The 20,464-nt window shown below is 43.2% G+C and overlaps 1 protein-coding gene and 1 pseudogene across 1 annotated transcript; one reads left to right on the top strand and one right to left on the bottom strand.

Moving 5' to 3' along the window:
• Positions 1 to 5,911: 5,911 nt before the first annotated feature.
• LOC121808987 lies at positions 5,912 to 10,368 on the top strand (annotated as a pseudogene).
• A 4,230-nt stretch (positions 10,369 to 14,598) lies between these two features.
• On the bottom strand, positions 14,599 to 16,470 carry LOC121808986. Its single transcript, XM_042209541.1, has 3 exons — positions 16,172 to 16,470; positions 15,608 to 15,679; positions 14,599 to 15,193 (listed from the first exon to the last, which is right to left on the bottom strand). Exons 1-3 carry the CDS (start codon positions 16,468 to 16,470, stop codon positions 14,599 to 14,601), a joined length of 966 nt encoding a protein of 321 aa, XP_042065475.1.
• Between the last annotated feature and the right edge of the window lie 3,994 nt (positions 16,471 to 20,464).

Genomic DNA, 20,464 nt, shown 5'->3' with positions numbered 1-20,464 from the left:
CCGGCACCAGCATCCCGCTACCCAACGTCACTGCCAAGATCCTCTCGAAGGTGATCGAAGCGTTCCACGCTGAGTTCGTCAAAGAAAATCAAGGAATACTCTAGGACCTCATCATGGTACCTCCTTTTCCCTTTTCATCCCTCTTAATTCTCATTCTCCATATTCATTTCATTTTTGCCCAAATTGAAATTAGCTGGAGTTGCTTTTACCCTCAAACTTAGGTGATCTTCTTCAGATAATTATATTCATGCTATTTTAGTGTTAAAATTGGAGATTTCTCTATAGTCATCTATCTCATTAGGTATATAAATTGTTGGCTATTTCTGCCTACTTTCTTTTGTCCATTCAAATGTCATATCAATCTAATAAAATGTGCATAGGAAGTTAGTTATTAGAATAGTGGATTAAGTCAGTTATGTTGTTACGTGTAGTTTACTATTTATATTTTATACCACATAGTGAGTTATGAATTAAAAGTTTAACCTGGCAAGTGCCGTGGAGAAAAGCGTGGATCCCTTTGTACTACTTCCGGTCACAATAGGAGTAAACATTTAATTCGGTACGTATTTTATGAAATGAAAAAGAAATAGATTTAAAAAATTAGTGGGGCATGAGTCTCACATTTATATGTCGTACTCCCTTCGTCCCTGAAAATTAGTCACTTATTTCTTTTTTCGTCAGTACCTAAAAATTTGTCACCTTTTACTTTTACCATTTTTTGTATTAGATCACATATTCCACTAACTCATTCTCACTCATTCTCATATGCTATTAACTTTTTTAACCCACTTTCTATTACATTTCTTAAAACTCGTGTCTGGTCAAATAGTGCCAAATTTTAAGGGACAAAAGGAGTATTAATTTTAGAGTAAATGCCAAATGTGATCCTAAACATATAGCGATTTTACGACTTTGGTCCTAAACATTACGTTTTAAATTATTGCATCTTACACATTTAAACTCAGGCCAAACTCAGTCCAAAATGGATGGAGCCGTTAAATATTGATTCTGACCCAATTAAGCCTTTTGATGAGAATTTTTTATTATTTCGAAAATAAGAGCATCTCCAGTGACGGCCTTCCGGTAGGACGTCCGGTCGGACACGCGGAAGGGCTACCGGGACGTCCGCCGTTGGGGGGTCGAAGGTCGGATACGGACGTCCCGTGAGGACGTCGGGTGTCCTCGGACGTCCCGGCGACGGGCGGGCGGACGTCCGCCACTGTGGCGAGAGTCGGACGTCCCGGTCGGACGTCCGATAATTATTTTTTTTTTAAAAATTCTATATATACGGCTCGTTGAACTTCATTTCATTCGCATCACTTGTGTTAACAAGTTTCTCTCTTCTTTTACTACAAATTTCATTTCTACCTAATGGAGAACGATAGGAACTCCCCGGCCACGAGCGAGTCGCAGACTCCGGCGTTTCCCATCGATCTGGAGGGAAACGTTAGCAGAAGTGCGTCAACGGTTCCGGGAATGTCGGGGATGGGTGGAATGGGTGGAATGGGTGGGATGATGTCCCCTTATATGTACAATTGGATGGGTGGTATGGGTGGTATGATGCCGAGGGCATCGGATCGCTGAAGCCTACCACACACACAAACCGGCTGGGGCGAAGCGTCGCGTTCCCGAACAGTGCCGGAAACAGTGGGAGCGTTTGAGGCCTAAGCTTAGTCGATTTGCTGGCCTCTACCAAAACAATCTCCGCCAGGCAAGCAGCGGCATGTCCGAGGAGGATGTCCGGAGCCTTGCCTTTGCTCAGTACCCCGACAGAGCCTTGAAGTTCAAACAATTCGACCAGTGGGAGGCTTCCTCGTGGTGAAGGATTCCCAAAAGTTTTGTGGGGGTGTCGAATCGGGCTGGGCGAAGCGGACGAAGATCAACGCTTCCAGTGAATACAGCAGCAGTGCTGGTTCGCACGAGCTCCCAGAAGCCGATGAGGTGTCCCCGCTACCTCAATCAGACGCTCGCTGTCGTCGTCGCCCGGTTGGGCAAAAAGCAGCGCATCGGAGGGGTCAGGGAAGCAGCAGCGGAAGCGGGTCGTTCGAGGTCGAATCGGAGGCCCCTGCTCCTGCGGAAGATATCGACCGCCTCGCCCGCGCGCAAATCACCCAAAGCTTGATCCGGACCATGCATAGGTGGCATGGCACGACCGATGCGACGTACAAAAGGATGTTGAAGGATGTCATCAATGGATGTCGGCGCGATTTGGGGATGCCACCCATTGGAGATGATGGCGCCGAGATAAGCGGAGGGGACGACGGGCCCGGCGAGGGCTACGGGGGCGGCACTGGTAGCGGAGGCAGTACGAGCGACGAGGACAGCGCGGAGTGAGCCGGGGATGTTGGACTATGTATTTTTCTTTTTTTCATGACTATGTATTTTACTTTTTTTCTAAATTCTCTTTTTTTTTATGTGTTATGACTATGTATTTTTGCCCGTTTTTTGGTTTCCCGTAATTTTTCCCGTATTTTGCTTTCCCGTACTTTTTGTTTATATTAAAATTAAATTATTGTGATTTTTTTTATTACGGGATGTCCTAGTGGGAAGGGCGATGGGAAGGGCGGATATGCAGGGGATGTCCTAGTGATGTGGCAATGGGGTGGGATGTCCTAGTGACGTGGCAGGAGGTGTTTTTGGGATGTCCTAGTGGATGTCCGAGTGGGACATCCGCCCACTGGAGATGCTCTAATTAAAAATTATTTAGAGCATTGCGCTTAGCCCGATCGGAGAGGAGAGGAGAGGTGTGACTAGAGAGCCGCCGGCGAGGCGGTAGCCGTCGGAGAGGAGCGACACCACTTTGCTGCGCTTCAGCATTACGAAGTGGTATTGGTCAATTTATTAGTGGAGATGAGAGAAAGAGCAGAGTGATGGTTTGCGGTGGTTTTATGGAGCAGAAAAGGAGGTCATAAAAGTACTGGTTAATGGGGCAGGGTATTCGGGTCTGCACTGACAAGTTAGCATTCTCACTGAGCTGACGATGCAGTTGATGCCCTCCACCCTCGCCACCGGGCTGACAGTTGCCGAAGTAATTCCCCGGCACCGGCGGATCGGTTCGCCTCCTGGCGTCTGCGGGTATGACGAAAAGCTGGTCTGATTTATTTCCGGATTTCACCATACAGCTCTAGACGATGCCGTTACTGCGACCAACGACGACACCGGGCGAATTTCAGCTTCTCGATGTCGGATCTGCGGAGGAGGAATGTGGATCTGACTTTGTTCATAGGTAGCGGGAAGGACGCCATATTTAGAGGTATGATTCGACTTAATTTCCAGAAAATAGCATCGATTTTGTTCGAATCGTTGATAAATGATCGATCGAAAATCGGAAGGGCGAGAGAATCACTGTGATTGGAGAGAAATCCTTCATATCCTCCTATTCCGTTGATTTCACCCCACGCGGAGATGAATTTAACGATAGATCTGGCGTCGCCAAGTCAGTTGTGTTGGAGAAACCGATGCAGATTCCTTCGCCGGGGAAACATAGTCACCTGAATCGCGAAAATGTTGATTAATTTCCAACTACTAGTATACGTTATAAATAATAAATTAACCAATATCAACAACAAAAATACATCACAATTAGCATTATTACCAAAAATTTAATACGTCCGTGGAACGTGGCACGTACCTAATATTCATGAGAATTCGGTCTCTCATTCGAAAACATCAAACGATTTATTGAATCTAATATAACATCAAATTCTCTTCTCCCGCAAAGATTTTCTTTAAAGTGAAGTACTTTGAAAAGAGACAATAGTTATAGTTAATCTTGGAGTTGTATAAATAAAAATTATTTGACGGTAATTTAAGTAGTAGAGGGAAAACGGATACCCGACCAAAAAAAATCGAGTACCCGCACCCAAAAATGAGTATCCGGCGTCGGAAAAATTGATCAAATTATTATGAATCATACTTAATTTTAATATATAAATCTGATTCTATATTACTATTACTATTAAGTGTGTTACTTAATAGTAATAATCTGATCAAATTATTATGAATCATACTTAATCGAGTACCCACACCCAAAAATGAGTATCGAGAGTTCTAATATTTTACTTAATATTAATAACAATAATAATAATAATAATAATAATAATAATAATAATTGTATAACTCTACTCCATCAAATACCAAAAATGTAAGAATTCTAAAATTGGGAAAAAGAATGTCCAGGAACAATTAGGATTTAAAAACTTGTAAAGTTGTACTACTTTTCTTGTTTACCTTTTCAATTTTATTAAAATCAAAACAAATACAAAAATTTAAAAATTAAAGAATCAGGTTATCGTATTTCAAATTTACAACTAGTATAGTAAATAGAGTAAATTAATGTGAAAAACATCTCATAAAAGTTGTAACATAGTTGGAGCCGCATAAAGTAAATGTTCTAAGTATTGATTTTCGATTTTATCTAACAAATAAATTATATATGCAGCCAATTTCACAATAAAAATTTCCTAAGTTTTTGCAAATTATAGCGACGATTTACATTACTTGTATTTCTACACCATTAACGTGGATTAACGAATAATAATAGGAAAAACTCGCGCGCTTTGCCGACTCAAATTCTATAACATCGGTTGGATTTTATAAGGGGTGGGCAAAAATACCGAAATACCGCACTTACCGTACCGAAAAAATACCGGTTTTTCGGTATATACCGCAATTTCGGTATGGTATGATACCGTACCGAAATCTTTCGGTACGGTAACAGTATCAATTTTCCTATACCATGGTATACCGAATCCTTAGTGCGTACCGGAAAATCGGTATATATTAAAATATTATATAAATACCATATTATATTTTTTTTATAAAATAGAATTAAATGGAAAAAATTCCAGAAAATCCTACTTTTAAATATTTTGTGTATAAATTTTTTTTTGTACAACGGTATTATGGTATACCATACCGTACTTTGGTTTACCTCAATACGGTAAGGTAACGGTATCAAAAATTAACCATACCGAATTTTCGGTATACCGGATTGCGGTATACCGAAAGTTCGGTATGATATTTTGTCAAACCACAGTTTACGGTACGATATACCGTACTGATCCACCCCTAAATTTTATAACTTTGAATGCTTTTTTTTAGTTCTTAATAATTTCATTCTTCCCTCCTAGCTTTTTTTTCTCGTGCTTTAATGTATAGAAAAATGTTAGTCATACACTTTTATGTCTCATAAAAAGAGACATAAAAATAGAAAAAAAAATTTGGTCCATCCTTAAAAATAAATACCTTCCTTTTTTAAAAAAAATATCTTTTTAATAAGATGATAAAAACTTTTCTTTTTTAAAAAAGCATCTCTTTTTAATAAGATGAGACCCATTTTTTGCTAACACACTTTTCTTTCTATATCTCTCTTACTTTACTAATTTTATATTAAAACTCATGTTATTTCAAATGTTTCTATTTTTAGTGAACGGAGAGAGTAGTAAATTTTAGTCTATTTATTTATTTAATTAATTCAATTTTAATATCTAAAAAATCGTATACACGTGTACATATACTCCCTACGTCCAATAAAGTTTGTCACATTTTTCCATTTCTGTCAATTGTTATATTTCTCTTTTACTACTATTATTTGTGATCATATTCCACTAACTCATTCTTACACATATTTTATTATAAAACTAATATATAAAAGTATGATTCACATTTCACCAACTATTGCAACACACTTTCCATTACATTTTTTAAAATCTGAATATAGTCTAAGTGTGATAAAATTTAAGGGAGGGAGGGAGTATAGATTTTGTTTTGTATGCGGTTTTCCCCCTCCTGCTCTAGATTTTCCCATCAATATAACCGATTATCGGTTCAAGTTTGTTGGAAAGGTGATTCCATGTTTTGTTTTTAATTCACACACTGAAGCACACTCATCAGTCTCTAGTTTTTTCCAATGAATTCCGATACGACTCAGAAGATGGTAACTCTGGTGAGCTCCGATGGGGAAACATTCATGTGGTCGCCGTGAAATCACAGATGATTAGGCACATAATCGAGGATGGTTGCGCCGGCACCAGCATCCCGCTACCCAACGTCACTGCCAAGATCCTCTCGAAGGTGATCGAAGCGTTCCACGCTGAGTTCGTCAAAGAAAATCAAGGAATACTCTAGGACCTCATCATGGTACCTCCTTTTCCCTTTTCATCCCTCTTAATTCTCATTCTCCATATTCATTTCATTTTTGCCCAAATTGAAATTAGCTGGAGTTGCTTTTACCCTCAAACTTAGGTGATCTTCTTCAGATAATTATATTCATGCTATTTTAGTGTTAAAATTGGAGATTTCTCTATAGTCATCTATCTCATTAGGTATATAAATTGTTGGCTATTTCCGCCTACTTTCTTTTGTCCATTCAAATGTCATATCAATCTAATAAAATGTGCATAGGAAGTTAGTTATTAGAATAGTGGATTAAGTCAGTTATGTTGTTACGTGTAGTTTACTATTTATATTTTATACCACATAGTGAGTTATGAATTAAAAGTTTAACTTGGCAAGTGCCGTGGAGAAAAGCGTGGATCCCTTTGTACTACTTCCGGTCACAATAGGAGTAAACATTTAATTCAGTACGTATTTTATGAAATGAAAAAGAAATAGATTTAAAAAATTAGTGGGGCATGAGTCTCACATTTATATGTCGTACTCCCTTCGTCCCTGAAAATTAGTCACTTATTTCTTTTTTCGTCAGTACCTAAAAATTTGTCACCTTTTACTTTTACCATTTTTTGTATTAGATCTCATATTCCACTAACTCATTCTCACTCATTCTCATATGCTATTAACTTTTTTAACCCACTTTCTATTACATTTCTTAAAACTCGTGTCTGGTCAAATAGTGCCAAATTTTAAGGGACAAAAGGAGTATTAATTTTAGAGTAAATGCCAAATGTGATCCTAAACATATAGCGATTTTACGACTTTGGTCCTAAACAATACGTTTTAAATTATTGCATCTTACACATTTAAACTCAGGCCAAACTCAGTCCAAAATGGATGGAGCCGTTAAATATTGATTCTGACCCAATTAAGCATTTTGATGAGAATTTTTTATTATTTCGAAAATAAGAGCATCTCCAGTGACGGCCTTCCGGTAGAACGTCCGGTCGGACACGCGGAAGGGCTACCGGGACGTCCGCCGTTGGGGGGTCGAAGGTCGGATACGGACGTCCCGTGAGGACGTCGGGTGTCCTCGGACGTCCCGGCGACGGGCGGGCGGACGTCCGCCACTGTGGCGAGAGTCGGACGTCCCGGTCGGACGTCCGATAATTAATTTTTTTTTAAAAATTCTATATATACGGCTCGTTGAACTTCATTTCATTCGCATCACTTGTGTTAACAAGTTTCTCTCTTCTTTTACTACAAATTTCATTTCTACCTAATGGAGAACGATAGGAACTCCCCGGCCACGAGCGAGTCGCAGACTCCGGCGTTTCCCATCGATCTGGAGGGAAACGTTAGCAGAAGTGCGTCAACGGTTCCGGGAATGTCGGGGATGGGTGGAATGGGTGGAATGGGTGGGATGATGTCCCCTTATATGTACAATTGGATGGGTGGTATGGGTGGTATGATGCCGAGGGCATCGGATCGCTGAAGCCTACCACACACATAAACCGGCTGGGGCGAAGCGTCGCGTTCCCGAACAGTGCCGGAAACAGTGGGAGCGTTTGAGGCCTAAGCTTAGTCGATTTGCTGGCCTCTACCAAAACAATCTCCGCCAGGCAAGCAGCGGCATGTCCGAGGAGGATGTCCGGAGCCTTGCCTTTGCTCAGTACCCCGACAGAGCCTTGAAGTTCAAACAATTCGACCAGTGGGAGGCTTCCTCGTGGTGAAGGATTCCCCAAAGTTTTGTGGGGGTGTCGAATCGGGCTGGGCGAAGCGGACGAAGATCAACGCTTCCAGTGAATACAGCAGCAGTGCTGGTTCGCACGAGCTCCCAGAAGCCGATGAGGTGTCCCCGCTACCTCAATCAGACGCTCGCTGTCGTCGTCGCCCGGTTGGGCAAAAAGCAGCGCATCGGAGGGGTCAGGGAAGCAGCAGCGGAAGCGGGTCGTTCGAGGTCGAATCGGAGGCCCCTGCTCCTGCGGAAGATATCGACCGCCTCGCCCGCGCGCAAATCACCCAAAGCTTGATCCGGACCATGCATAGGTGGCATGGCACGACCGATGCGACGTATAAGAGGATGTTGAAGGATGTCATCGATGGATGTCGGCGCGATTTGGGGATGCCACCCATTGGAGATGATGGCGCCGAGATAAGCGGAGGGGACGACGGGCCCGGCGAGGGCGACGGGGGCGGCACTGGTAGCGGAGGCAGTACGAGCGACGAGGACAGCGCGGAGTGAGCCGGGGATGTTGGACTATGTATTTTTCTTTTTTTCATGACTATGTATTTTACTTTTTTTCTAAATTCTCTTTTTTTTTATGTGTTATGACTATGTATTTTTGCCCGTTTTTTGGTTTCCCGTAATTTTTCCCGTATTTTGCTTTCCCGTACTTTTTGTTTATATTAAAATTAAATTATTGTGATTTTTTTTATTACGGGATGTTTTAGTGGGAAGGGCGATGGGAAGGGCGGATTATGCAGGGGATGTCCTAGTGATGTGGCAATGGGGTGGGATGTCCTAGTGACGTGGCAGGAGGTGTTTTTGGGATGTCCTAGTGGATGTCCGAGTGGGACATCCGCCCACTGGAGATGCTCTAATTAAAAATTATTTAGAGCATTGCGCTTAGCCCGATCGGAGAGGAGAGGAGAAGTGTGACTAGAGAGCCGCCGGCGAGGCGGTAGCCGTCGGAGAGGAGCGACACCACTTTGCTGCGCTTCAGCATTACGAAGTGGTATTGGTCAATTTTTTAGTGGAGATGAGAGAAAGAGCAGAGTGATGGTTTGCGGTGGTTTTATGGAGCAGAAAAGGAGGTCATAAAAGTACTGGTTAATGGGGCAGGGTATTCGGGTCTGCACTGACAAGTTAGCATTCTCACTGAGCTGACGATGCAGTTGATGCCCTCCACCCTCGCCACCAGGCTGACAGTTGCCGAAGTAATTCCCCGGCACCGGCGGATCGGTTCGCCTCCTGGCGTCTGCGGGTATGACGAAAAGCTGGTCTGATTTATTTCCGGATTTCACCATACAGCTCTAGACGATGCCGTTACTGCGACCAACGACGACACCGGGCGGATTTCAGCTTCTCGATGTCGGATCTGCGGAGGAGGAATGTGGATCTGACTTTGTTCATAGGTAGCGGGAAGGACGCCATTTTTAGAGGTATGATTCGACTTAATTTCCAGAAAATAGCATCGATTTTGTTCGAATCGTTGATAAATGATCGATCGAAAATCGGAAGGGCGAGAGAATCACTGTGATTGGAGAGAAATCCTTCATATCCTCCTATTCCGTTGATTTCACCCCACGCGGAGATGAATTTAACGATAGATCTGGCGTCGCCAAGTCAGTTGTGTTGGAGAAACCGATGCAGATTCCTTCGCCGGGGAAACATAGTCACCTGAATCGCGAAAATGATGATTAATTTCCAACCGAATTCCTCTTCAATCGGAGGAATCCGCTGCAGGACAGCAGAGAACCATTTATTTTCTAATGTTGATTAATTATTTTCAAAATAATTAAAAAAAATTAATTTAAAAGTTTAATTGGGTCAAAATCAGATTAAAAGTCGTTGACTGTTAATATTTAACGGCTCCATCCATTTTGGACCGAGTTTGGCCCGAGTTTAAATGTGTGGGATGCAATAATTTAAAACACAATCGTTATGACCAAAATCGTAAAATCACTATATGTTTAGGACTACATTTGGGCTTTAGTCTTAATTTTATAATGAAATGAATGGAATGAGTTAGTGGAATGTGAGGCCTACAGAAAAGTTGACTTTTATTATGGAATGAAGGTAGTATTGCTTATGGATTCCTTTTATCTATTCTTCTCTTTATTTGAGATCTCCACTTGAATTCTTTATTATCACCTTTACTCCTTTAAAAATGTGTTATAGCTGCTGATAGTCCTCATACTAGTTTAGTTTCTTAGCTACATGAGTAGATTCTTTTTTTGAAATTAGATAGAGTTGTTGGTTCAGCAGGTGCAGGGCAATTCTTGAAGTTGTGTTGATTTATCTTCCTCTAATTTGTAGGCTGCGAACTACCTAGACATCAAGATCCTTCTCGAGCTCACGTGCCAAACTGTAGCGGATATGATCAAGGGAAAGACTCCTGAGGAAATCCGCAAGACTTTAACATAAAGAACGACTATACCACTGAGGAGGAAGAGGCAGTTCGTTGTGAGAATGCTTGGGCCTTCGGGGAAATGCCTATGCCCCATGATGTCTATAAGTGGCGGATCTAGCTTATAAGTCTCATCACTACTTTACCCTTAAGCATTTACATACTTCAACTATACTAATTACCCCTCCTCAAATGAAATTCTGGCAATGCTCATGTCTATAAGCTCTGTTAGTATGTCATGTTCCTACTAATATCATTCTATACCACATATTGACAACTTATCATGTTCAACACATTCTTGTTTGTCTCCAAATTATCCACCTGATTCATTATATGTTAGTCAAGATTTATTTGGGTTGTTATGTTTTTCTTTAATCTTGGATGCAATTTGACTAAGCGGCTAAAATCACCCTTACTTTGCTATTCTTGATTTTTATTTGCGCCTTCCCAAATACAACAATTTTATATACACTGAATCAAAACTTTAATATCAAGGTCTGCATGGACCATCTTTTTTTTCTTTTCTTTTTGATGATGACAATCTCATGTGCAATAACAATCTGATCTACTTGAACTCGATATTTTGGCCTCAGACATTAATCACTTTGTCTGTAGATCAACGCATGAATTACACATTTTTTAAAATAAAAACAACACTCTTTCTGTTACTATTCCTCCCTCTACTTAACTTACAGAATGACACGATCGTAGTGAAAAAGAAGTGTTCCAGGAAGGGCTAGAGGGAGTATTAATTACATCAAATATTTTCTTGGAATGTGAATTACTACTCAGCAACCTTGGTACAACACTCTATGTAATTATACAGGCTACTTTTGATGCATTCAATAATTATAATAGGTTTATTCTTTCTTCAGTTAATTTATAGGCAACAAAGAAGTTTTTCTCACTTATGTAACACTATTAAATTCCATAGCACATAAGTTAATGTCTTCAATAGTTGCAAGTATTACACTAGAAGTTGGAGAGATACATATATAATGAAGGCAAAATACTTATTTCTAGCAGCAAAAGAAAGTAGGGAGAAAACATGGTAAAATACAACCTACTTCATATTTGTTGATTCTATTTCCCAAATTAGACAGGCGGATCAAGGCTTCCGTCGAGCACGCCGACGTCGAACCCCTCCTTGAAGCCTCCGAGCTCGAGAACTCGCGACCTGCACCTCATGAAACCATGGCCTCATGTTCGGTGGCTTTTGAGGCCTAGAGCATCTCAAACGTTGAGGATATGAGATACTCATTGATCCCCGAGAGAGTTGCTCGACGGATGGCAGCTCGGTACTTATCCGAAGCTGCTATCTCAAGCCTCTCTCAGCGCGGCCAGCATTGAATGAATCCTTGCAGCGCTGCACGAGCATCTCTATCTCTAGCTTTGCCTTGAGCAAGGCCTGCTCGGAATCCTCTGTCCAATCTCGGAGCTCACAGAACTGGCGCAACAACACGTCATGCCGAGCCCTAACCTCTTCAGCCACTTGGTGCATTGGAGAGTCAGCTGATGCATAACAAGTTGAACCAGGGAAAATGAGATACTCACTCCATCCCACTACAAGTGAGGCGTTCCAATTCGGACGTTGTTTTGCAAAAATGATAACAAATAGTAAAAATTGAGAGAAAGTAAAGTAAGTAAGAGATTAATGTATATACGACTCTCTTCTTTATTCTTCTCTCTCTTACTTTACACTCTATCCACTCTAACTATTTATTATCATCTTCCCAAAACAACGGCCACAAAAAAGCCTCACTTGTAGTGGGAAGAGGGAGTACATCAAATTACTGCCATTGGTACATGAGCCGTGATCGAGAATATTCTCAAAGCTCGAGCTCGGTGATGATCTTTATGCTATTAACTAGCAGAGATCGTACAATGAAAGTTTGTAAGTCAATTGGATTGAAATGGTTTGCTTGTTGGGCAAGTAAACCCAAATATAAGAGTTATATTTTAAAATAAAGTTTAAAGATATGACAATTACTACGTGCTATAACGACCAAATTAATCATGTCTGTATCCTATTACCTTAAACAAGTCGTACAATGAAAGTACATAAGTTAGCTGGATTGAAATGGTTTGCTTGTTGGGCAAGTAAAGCCAAATATAAAGAGTTAAGCTTTAAATGAACTTCCACGAGACAACAATGATTATTATGCTCTATTTATTTATTTATTTATTTTATTTTTTTGTCAAACACCATGTCGGTAGAGGGTTCGTGGGTCCCTCATCCCTTCATTTCATCACGACAAGTTTACACGATCCATGCCCAAAGTGGCATGTGGACTACACTAGAAAAGTGGATACATAATTCCTAAGAAAAGAAAAGCCACAACTAAGGAGACTATTACAAGATGAGACAGATGAAAATGGAGACTTGTCGACCAGACCCGGAGCCTACGCCATGGAGAGTACCGCAGGGACATGTCACAAATTGTGCACGACACCGAGATACTCTCAGGCGAGGATGAGGACTGTCGGATCATCCCCTTCGGAGACCTCGGGTCGGAGCACAAGGCCGAGCGTGATCTGTTGGTCTGATATGGGGAATGCCGTCTTGCTCTGACCTGATAATTGCCTTAAGCGTTCTTGGAAGCTCCCTGAAACTGAAGCGGCGGAGGACTGAGCCCTCGAGACCCATTTTGGCAAGCAGAATGGCTGGTTTGTTGACCTCCCGATATGTAAAGGAGGCTCGATTTCTGCACTGGTTCTGGAGGAGTCTGATACTTGCCAAAGTATGGTGTGAGGGAGCAGGGTCCGGGCTTGTGGAGTTGATGATCGCCACTGCTTGGGCTGCTTCTGACTCAACCCAAATGTGATTTCCTTTCTCCTTGGCCATTTGAATTCTGCACAGCATGGCCATCAGGTCAGCCTCGAGGGTAGACTGAGCAACAAGGGGGAACGAGAAAGCCGAGATTAAGCCGCCTTGGTGGTCCCGCACAATACCTTCCCCACTCGCCTTCCTTGTACTCTTATCGAAAGCACCGTTTGTGCTGATCTTGATCCACGGGGGCTCCGGTGGGTCCCATTTCACGGCCGTAGCAAACCGGCCAAGACTCTGAGCTCGACTCTGTGTTGGGGTCGCAAAAGGTAAGAGAACTCCCTGCCAATGCTTTGGCTCAAGATAGCCTATTTCCATGAGCTTGTGCACCTGCAGCTGCACTTGCCACACCACGTTGGGAACTTTGAAGGTGGCCTCATTATGCCAACATCTATTACGTTCCGCCCAAAGAAATCGATAAATGAAACAGGGGATCAATCAGCTGAGGTGCATTTTTGCATTTTGTTGGGACCTACGCGCCCAGATCTCCATTCTGTCTGGGATGGAATCGTTAGCTCGGATTTGATTCCCGTGGCCCTCAAACCATTTATCGAACTCTCTCCATACACCGGTGGCGCCACTTCCTTGGACAAAGAGATGCTGAAGGGTCTCAGCCTGGGGCCTAGCTGTGCAGCAAAGGCACTTGGAGGCGAGGCTGATCTTCCGCCATTACAGTTTTGCGTCGACAAGAATTCTGTTTGACAGGAGCCGCCACATGAATATAGAAATTGAGGATGTGAGGCCTTTGTTCCAGATGTCTTCGAGGGACGGGACGCTAGCCCGACGGTTTCGGCCAATTTCCCACGCGGAGGCCAATGTGAAGTTCCCGTGGTGGGAAAGGTTCCACCTAGGTATATCTTGATGACCTAGAAGGATTGGGATTTTCTGGATGTCCTCTAGCATTTCCAGAGGGAGACCTGCCTGCAACTGAACCAACTGGAGTTTGGGAAGACTCCAGTTACCATCGCTCCAGAAGCCAGATAATCGAGCAAGGGGGTCCCCTCTTTCATCCAAACCAATTTCTTAGAGGCTCTATCTCCAAGCCAGATGTCGTCCCAGAAACTAATATTGCCACTGCCAACTGTCCAACGGATGTGTGGGTGGGTATGTGGCCATGCTTTGGATAACCATCTCCACGTAGGGTTGCATCGTCCCGAAATCGAGGAGGCCAGGGGAGATGCCTTGCTGCAATATTTACTAAACATGTGCCGAGCCCATAGGGAATTTTTTTTCCTGAAATCACTACCACAACTTGATATTGAAAGCTCTAAGAACTTCCTTAAACCGTCTGATGCCCAAACCTCCCTCAGCCGTGGGGAGGCACACTTGTTCCTACCCAATCCAATGCATTCTCTTCCTCTCAGCTGTGGCACCCCAGAAGAACCTTGCCAGTTGTTGCTTCAATGCGCTCTTTGTTGGCTCAATGGCCGGAAAAGTATGGACAGGGATTGCCTCGAGGGTGCTTTTAATCATAGCGAGCCTCCCGCCGAAGGATAGATGGGCCCCATTAATAAGGATCGAGAACTAGCACGAGCCTATACAACGGTCAACTAGGCTCAGCCAAGGCTCAGGAAATCCCATGTGCTGCATAACTTTAAGGAGGAAAGGCCACTGGACTGCATCATGGCGAATCGGAAACCAGGGACCCAGAAGCAACGAGTTTGAGAGGAAAGGAGGAAAAGCCACTCGGTCGTAGGCCTTTGGCATGTCGAGCTTGAGAGCAACGTTTGGGGAGGGTCTGCATCTAGATAATTCATGAAACATTTTCTGAGTGAGCAACGAGTTATCATTCAGCAGGCGGTCCTTAACAAAGCCGCTTTGATTCGGCGAGATCACAAGCGGGAGTAGTGGCGAGAGTCTAGCCGTGAGGATCTTTGTTATGACTTTGTTAATCACATTGCACAGACTAATAGGCCGGTAATCCGACCACATGGCAGGATTTTCTCTCTTTGGGAGGAGCACAATCGTGGTTGCGGTGATGCAACGTGGAAGAAACGCACCTTTGAAGAATTGGTCGATGGCATCGGTAAAATCCAGACCCACAATTGACCAGCTTTTCTGGAAAAAGGTTAAGGTGAAACCGTCCGGCCCAGGGGTACTGTCCCCGGAGGTGTCCCAACTGGTTCAACCCACATCTCTACGTCGTGAGAGCAAGTTCAACCCACATCTCTACGTCGGAAACGAAAGTGAGGATATCCCAACTGGTTCATCCTAACCAGCGCCTTCAGGTACTGCGGTGCAGAGATTGGGTTGTGAGGGCTGGGGTCTGGACCCCCCTACCTGCCAGAAAGTCGGCAGCCCGGTTCTCTTCTCTGTAGATATGTGAGAATCAAACCTGCCGCTGAGAGGTCATACTCCGGATCAAAGCCATGTGATGTTTACGATCCGCAAAGCCAAGATGTCCAGATGACGATAATGTAACCAGAGCCGCTGAGTCCAGCTCTATCCAAATGTGTGTAGAGAGCTCCATAGCCATCTCCAAACCCCGAATCAGAGCTAAAAGCTCTGCCTCAAAGCTTGATGACGCAGCTACCGGAGAACAGAAGGCACGCAGAAGGCCTCCATCAGAACCTCGAACCAGTCCTCCCTCTCCCACCTCCAGTGTCTATGTAGAGAAGGCACCATCAGTGTTCAACTTCACCCAAGGGGCATCAGGGGGATGCCATAGGACCATGAGCGACCGCAAAACACCCTGTCTGAGGGAGAAAGACATGAAATCAACCAACGGCGAGCATCCCTTCCAATGAGTCGGGGTGATCCTGCCGGCCAGAACAAGCACGTGCAGGTGATGAGTGACCTGCCAAATAACATGTGAGTGATGAAAAGGACGAGCGCCATGCTTGCAGCCATTCCTCTCCGTGCAAAGAAACCAAGCAATCAAACAGGGAACTAGAAAACTAATATGCATGGCTGGGGCCCTTTGGAAAGAGGACCTCCGCCAGTGACCTAGTCTAAGTGCAATATCAGTGCTCGTGTGAATCGGTGTGTGTGAGGAAGGAAACCAGGCATCGAAATACTCCCATGCAGAAACCGTCGACTGACTTAAAAAAATATATGGCTAAGAGACTTGACCGAAGGAGACCGACAACACTGACACCTAGACGCTAACTCAATCCCCCTCCTCTGGAACTTCTCATCCACCGACAGCCTACCAAACAGTAACCTCCAAATGAACACCGAGATGGTGGGGGTCAACCCCTGATTCCAAATTATGCCAAAAATCTCCCTCTTCGGCAATCTAGTCCGGATGCTCTCCCAGGCTGAGGTCACAGAGAACTCGCCATGGCTAGTCAGACTCAACCGCCTCACATCCTTCACCCCCAACTCGATCAGCGTGCTGATCTGGTCTATCACATCGGGAGGTACGCCAAACCTTAGAGAGAAACTATGCAGCATATCCTCATCCCATGCATGATCATGCCAATATGATGCAACGGCTTGGGATTGAGGAGGATCATTTCCCGGGATGCACAGACCCCGAATGGGGCTAGCCCCAACCAGACATCATCCCAGAAGCTGATTTTCCCCTCACCCAAGGAACAACGAATATACTCATGCATGTATGACCAAATACGACGCAAACGACGCCAAGTAGGACTATCATGCGACCAACAAGGAGAACTATGCAAATGCTAAGGAAGGATTCTATACTTCTGGGTCATGAACTTGGCCCAAAGAGAGTCCTGAGCGAGAAGTCTCCACCACAGCTTGAACCCAAAAGCCACTGCCGCTTCTCTGAATTGGCAAATACCCAAGCCACCCTCATCAAACGACAGGCAAATCTGTCTCCATGAGATCCAGTGCAGCTTCCTCTTCTCTCCAACTGTACCCCAAAAATATCTAGCTAGAATCTGCTCCAACTCGTCCAGAAAACCAAGCAGACGGCTCATGACCTGTAAGATGTGTAGCGGGATAGCTGCTAAAGTGCTCTTAATCAAAGCCAGACGACCCCCAAAAGCAAGATGTCGGTGTGACCAACTGTGGATCCTGTCCATCAGCTTCTGCCTAAGGGGCAAGAGATGATCTGCCCTCCTTGCTCCTTGGAAAATCGGGACCCCTAAGTATGTGAAAGGCATCACCCCTCTCTAAAATCCTCCTACCTCCTCCAACAATGTCAACAAACTCCATGTGTTCATCCACCAAGTAGAAATATGTTTTCCCATTGTTCACCATCTGACCAGATACGACTATGTAGTGATCCAGGCATCCCACTAACTTCTCCACTGCATCTCTATGAGCTCTCGAGAAAATGATAATATCATTCGCATATGAGAGGTGAGTGATAACTGGGGCCTATTTTCGGCATCTGTAGACCATCTCTCTATCCTCCTTGATCAATCTATCAAGACATCTCGAGAGGTGATCTGCCGCTAAAACAAAGAGGGAAGGCGAAAGGACTGAAAGAAGTCTGCCACACTGCCATTCACCGGGACAGAAAACCAACAAGACGAGATGCATCTGATAATCATATCCACCCGGGCTGGTGTGAATCCCATCTTTTCCAAGACCTTGAGCAGAAACAACCACTAGACTCTTTGTATAGGTCAATTGGAAAGAAATGGTTTTCTTTTCTTTTTTTTTTATCGAACACCTTCACGGTGGAGGGTTGAGTAGGTCCCTCATCCCATATATATCATCAAACGAAAAGGAAAGAAATAGTTTTATTATTGGCCAAGTAAACCCAAATATAATAGTTATCTTATAAAATAAGCTATAAAGATATGACATTTACTATGTGCTATATCGACCAAATTGATCTTGTCTATATGCTATTACCTTAAACGGATCGTACAATGAAAGTTTATAAGTCAACTGGATTGAAATGGTTTGCTTGTTGGCTAAGTATACCAAAATATAAATAGTTAGGCTTTAAATGAACTTCCACTAGACAACAACGATTATTATGCTCTATTGACCAAAATGATCTTGTCCTATCGTGATGCTATTATCTAACACAGATTGTACAACAATAGTGTATAGGTCAATTGGAATGAAATGGTTTACTTGTTGGCTAAGTAAACCCATATATAAAGGGTTAAATGAACTTCCACAAAAAACAACAATTATTAAGCCCTATTGATCAAAATGATCTTGTCTTTGATGCCATTACATTATGAATATCATACAATGCACATGTATTGCAACTTTGATGATTCAAAAAGTTTACTTTTTGGCCAAGTAACCGCAAATATAAGAGTTCTCTTAGGAAATAAGCTTCATAGATAAACCAATTACTATGATGTTATATCGACCAAAATGATCCTATCTTTATGCTATTAACTTGCAGAGATCGTACAATAAAAGTTTATAAGTTAATTCAATTGAAATGGTTTGCTTGTTGGGCAAATAAACCCAAATATAAGAGTTATATTTTAAAATAAACTATAAAGATATGACAATTACTATGTGCGATATCGACCAAATTGATCTTATCTATATGCTATTACCTTAAACAGATTGTACAATGAAAGTTTATAAGTCAGCTGGATTGAAATGGTTTGCTTGTTGGCCAAGTATACCCAAATATAAAGAGTTAGGCTTTAAATGAACTTCCACGAGACAACAACGATTATTATGCTCTATTGACCAAAATGATCTTGTCCTATCGTTATGCTATTATCTAACAGAGATCGTACAACAACAGTGTATAGGTCAATTGGAATGAAACGGTTTGCTTGTTGGCCAAGTAAACCCAAATATAAAGGGTTAAATGAACTTCCACGAAACAACAACAATTATTATGCTATATTGATCAAAATGATCGTCTTAGATGCTATTCTTTTTAAACACCTCGAGGGTGGAGGGTTAAGGTAGACCCACACCTATGCATTACCAAAGTCAATTGCAACGAACAACCAAAACACCAAATCGCCCAAAAGTGACGATTCGCAACAACCGATTAGAGTACAACAACGACCTCCCTAACAACTAGAGAGGTCATCAATGTACTCTTAGCAATCCAATTACAATTAACATGACGGACAACTTCCCATCACAAAACATACCTCCATTCCTCAATTAAGACACGCAATAGGGATACCCCCGCGATGGATAATCCCTCTCGGATCAAGTTGCTCGATGAAGCCTTCCTTCTCCTGGTCGGGGAGCCCACATGAGACACTCATTGAGCAAGGCGCTAGAGTCAACTCGATCAAATGAAACCGTAGCCACGTTGCTGCCTTTGAGGAGTTTCTCTAAGTAATTTGCTTTTTGTGTATCTCCTTTCACTTAGTGTGGTGGATAAATCACTTTTCCCTTTCGTCGTTTAGTCACTAATTGAAACCCGTCTTCATCCACTTGGACTTTTACCCTCGGTGAAGCTTTCAAACTAGGAGCCGCTTCCGCACCGCTCTTCTCTTCGCAAGGCCCCGGCTCGGTCTCCTCCTTTGGTATAGACCCTTGGTCCGGTTTCGGATTGTGGGTGCCACGCAAAGGATTTTTCGGCCTCCATTCCCGACGGGTGGGTTTTGAAGCAGAATGGGGTCGACGGGGTTGTGGCGGTCGAGTGGGATCTGTGGTGGTCGAGTGGGATCTGTGGTGGCCTGCTCCGTTTCCCTCCCTAGGACAAGGCATGTTTCCTTGACGTGCCCAACATGCTTACATTCCGCACAAAATAGGGGAATCCGGTCTCATACCACCTTGTACCTAGTGTCTTTGCCTAGGATGTTGAGAACGATCTCCACCGGTGGAGGCGTCGATATATCAATCTCAATACACATCCGGGCAAAGGTGAGTCGGGTTTGGTTGAAGGTCGCATGATCCACTTGGATTGGCCTCCCCAACAACTTGCCAATCGCAATGAGGGCTACTTGGTCATAGAGATGGATCGGGAGTCCTACCACCTTACACCAAACGGCGACAATAGGTGTCTCAAAAAACGTGTTGAACTCCGGAGTTCATTTGAACACCCTCATTGGATGATGCTCTACAAACTAAACCGGCGCCCCATTGGGGCCATTGAGCATCCGGCCATAGTCTCGTACATCACGGAATTGGATTAGAATGTGCTTGGCGTTAACAAACTTCCATTTGAAGCCATCGACGAAGTTGATGTTGGAAAGGGATTTTTGGATTTGTTGTGGCGTTGGGAGGGTGTGGGAGAACTTTCCGATGATGGCGTGCCCTACCTTGTCCGCCAAGCACTTTGTTTCCTCATTTGAGAATGTAAGCGAAGGGATCCCCTCACCCCATCCGGTTGTCCCCATCTCCGTGTCTGTAACATCCCAAAATTTTTTTTGCCACTTTTATTTAAATATGTCGATTGGGAATTTTATTTATGAAATTTAATGGTTGCTACGTGATTGAGTTGGCTATGTTGAATAAATTGTCATGAGTGATATGGAATAAAGTGTTATTTATATTTTTCAATCTGGGAAATTAATTTAAATAA

This window comes from Salvia splendens, chromosome 6 (genome assembly GCF_004379255.2).
Source record: "Salvia splendens isolate huo1 chromosome 6, SspV2, whole genome shotgun sequence".
Classification (NCBI taxonomy): domain Eukaryota; kingdom Viridiplantae; phylum Streptophyta; class Magnoliopsida; order Lamiales; family Lamiaceae; genus Salvia; species Salvia splendens.
The sequence above is the reverse complement of the archived record's forward strand: the minus strand, read 5'-3'. Positions and strand labels throughout refer to the sequence as shown.

Excerpts from the sequence above, each read along its gene's own strand:
- LOC121808986 (XM_042209541.1), bottom strand. The coding sequence starts at position 16,470 with ATGCTGCATAGTTTCTCTCTAAGGTTTGGCGTACCTCCCGATGTGATA. Across the intron at positions 15,680-16,171 it reads GGGATTGAGTTAGCGTCTAG|ACACTGGAGGTGGGAGAGGG; the intron begins GTGTCAGTGTTG and ends TTCTCTACATAG. Across the intron at positions 15,194-15,607 it reads TGCGTGCCTTCTGTTCTCCG|TTGGGACACCTCCGGGGACA; the intron begins GTAGCTGCGTCA and ends GGGTTGAACCAG.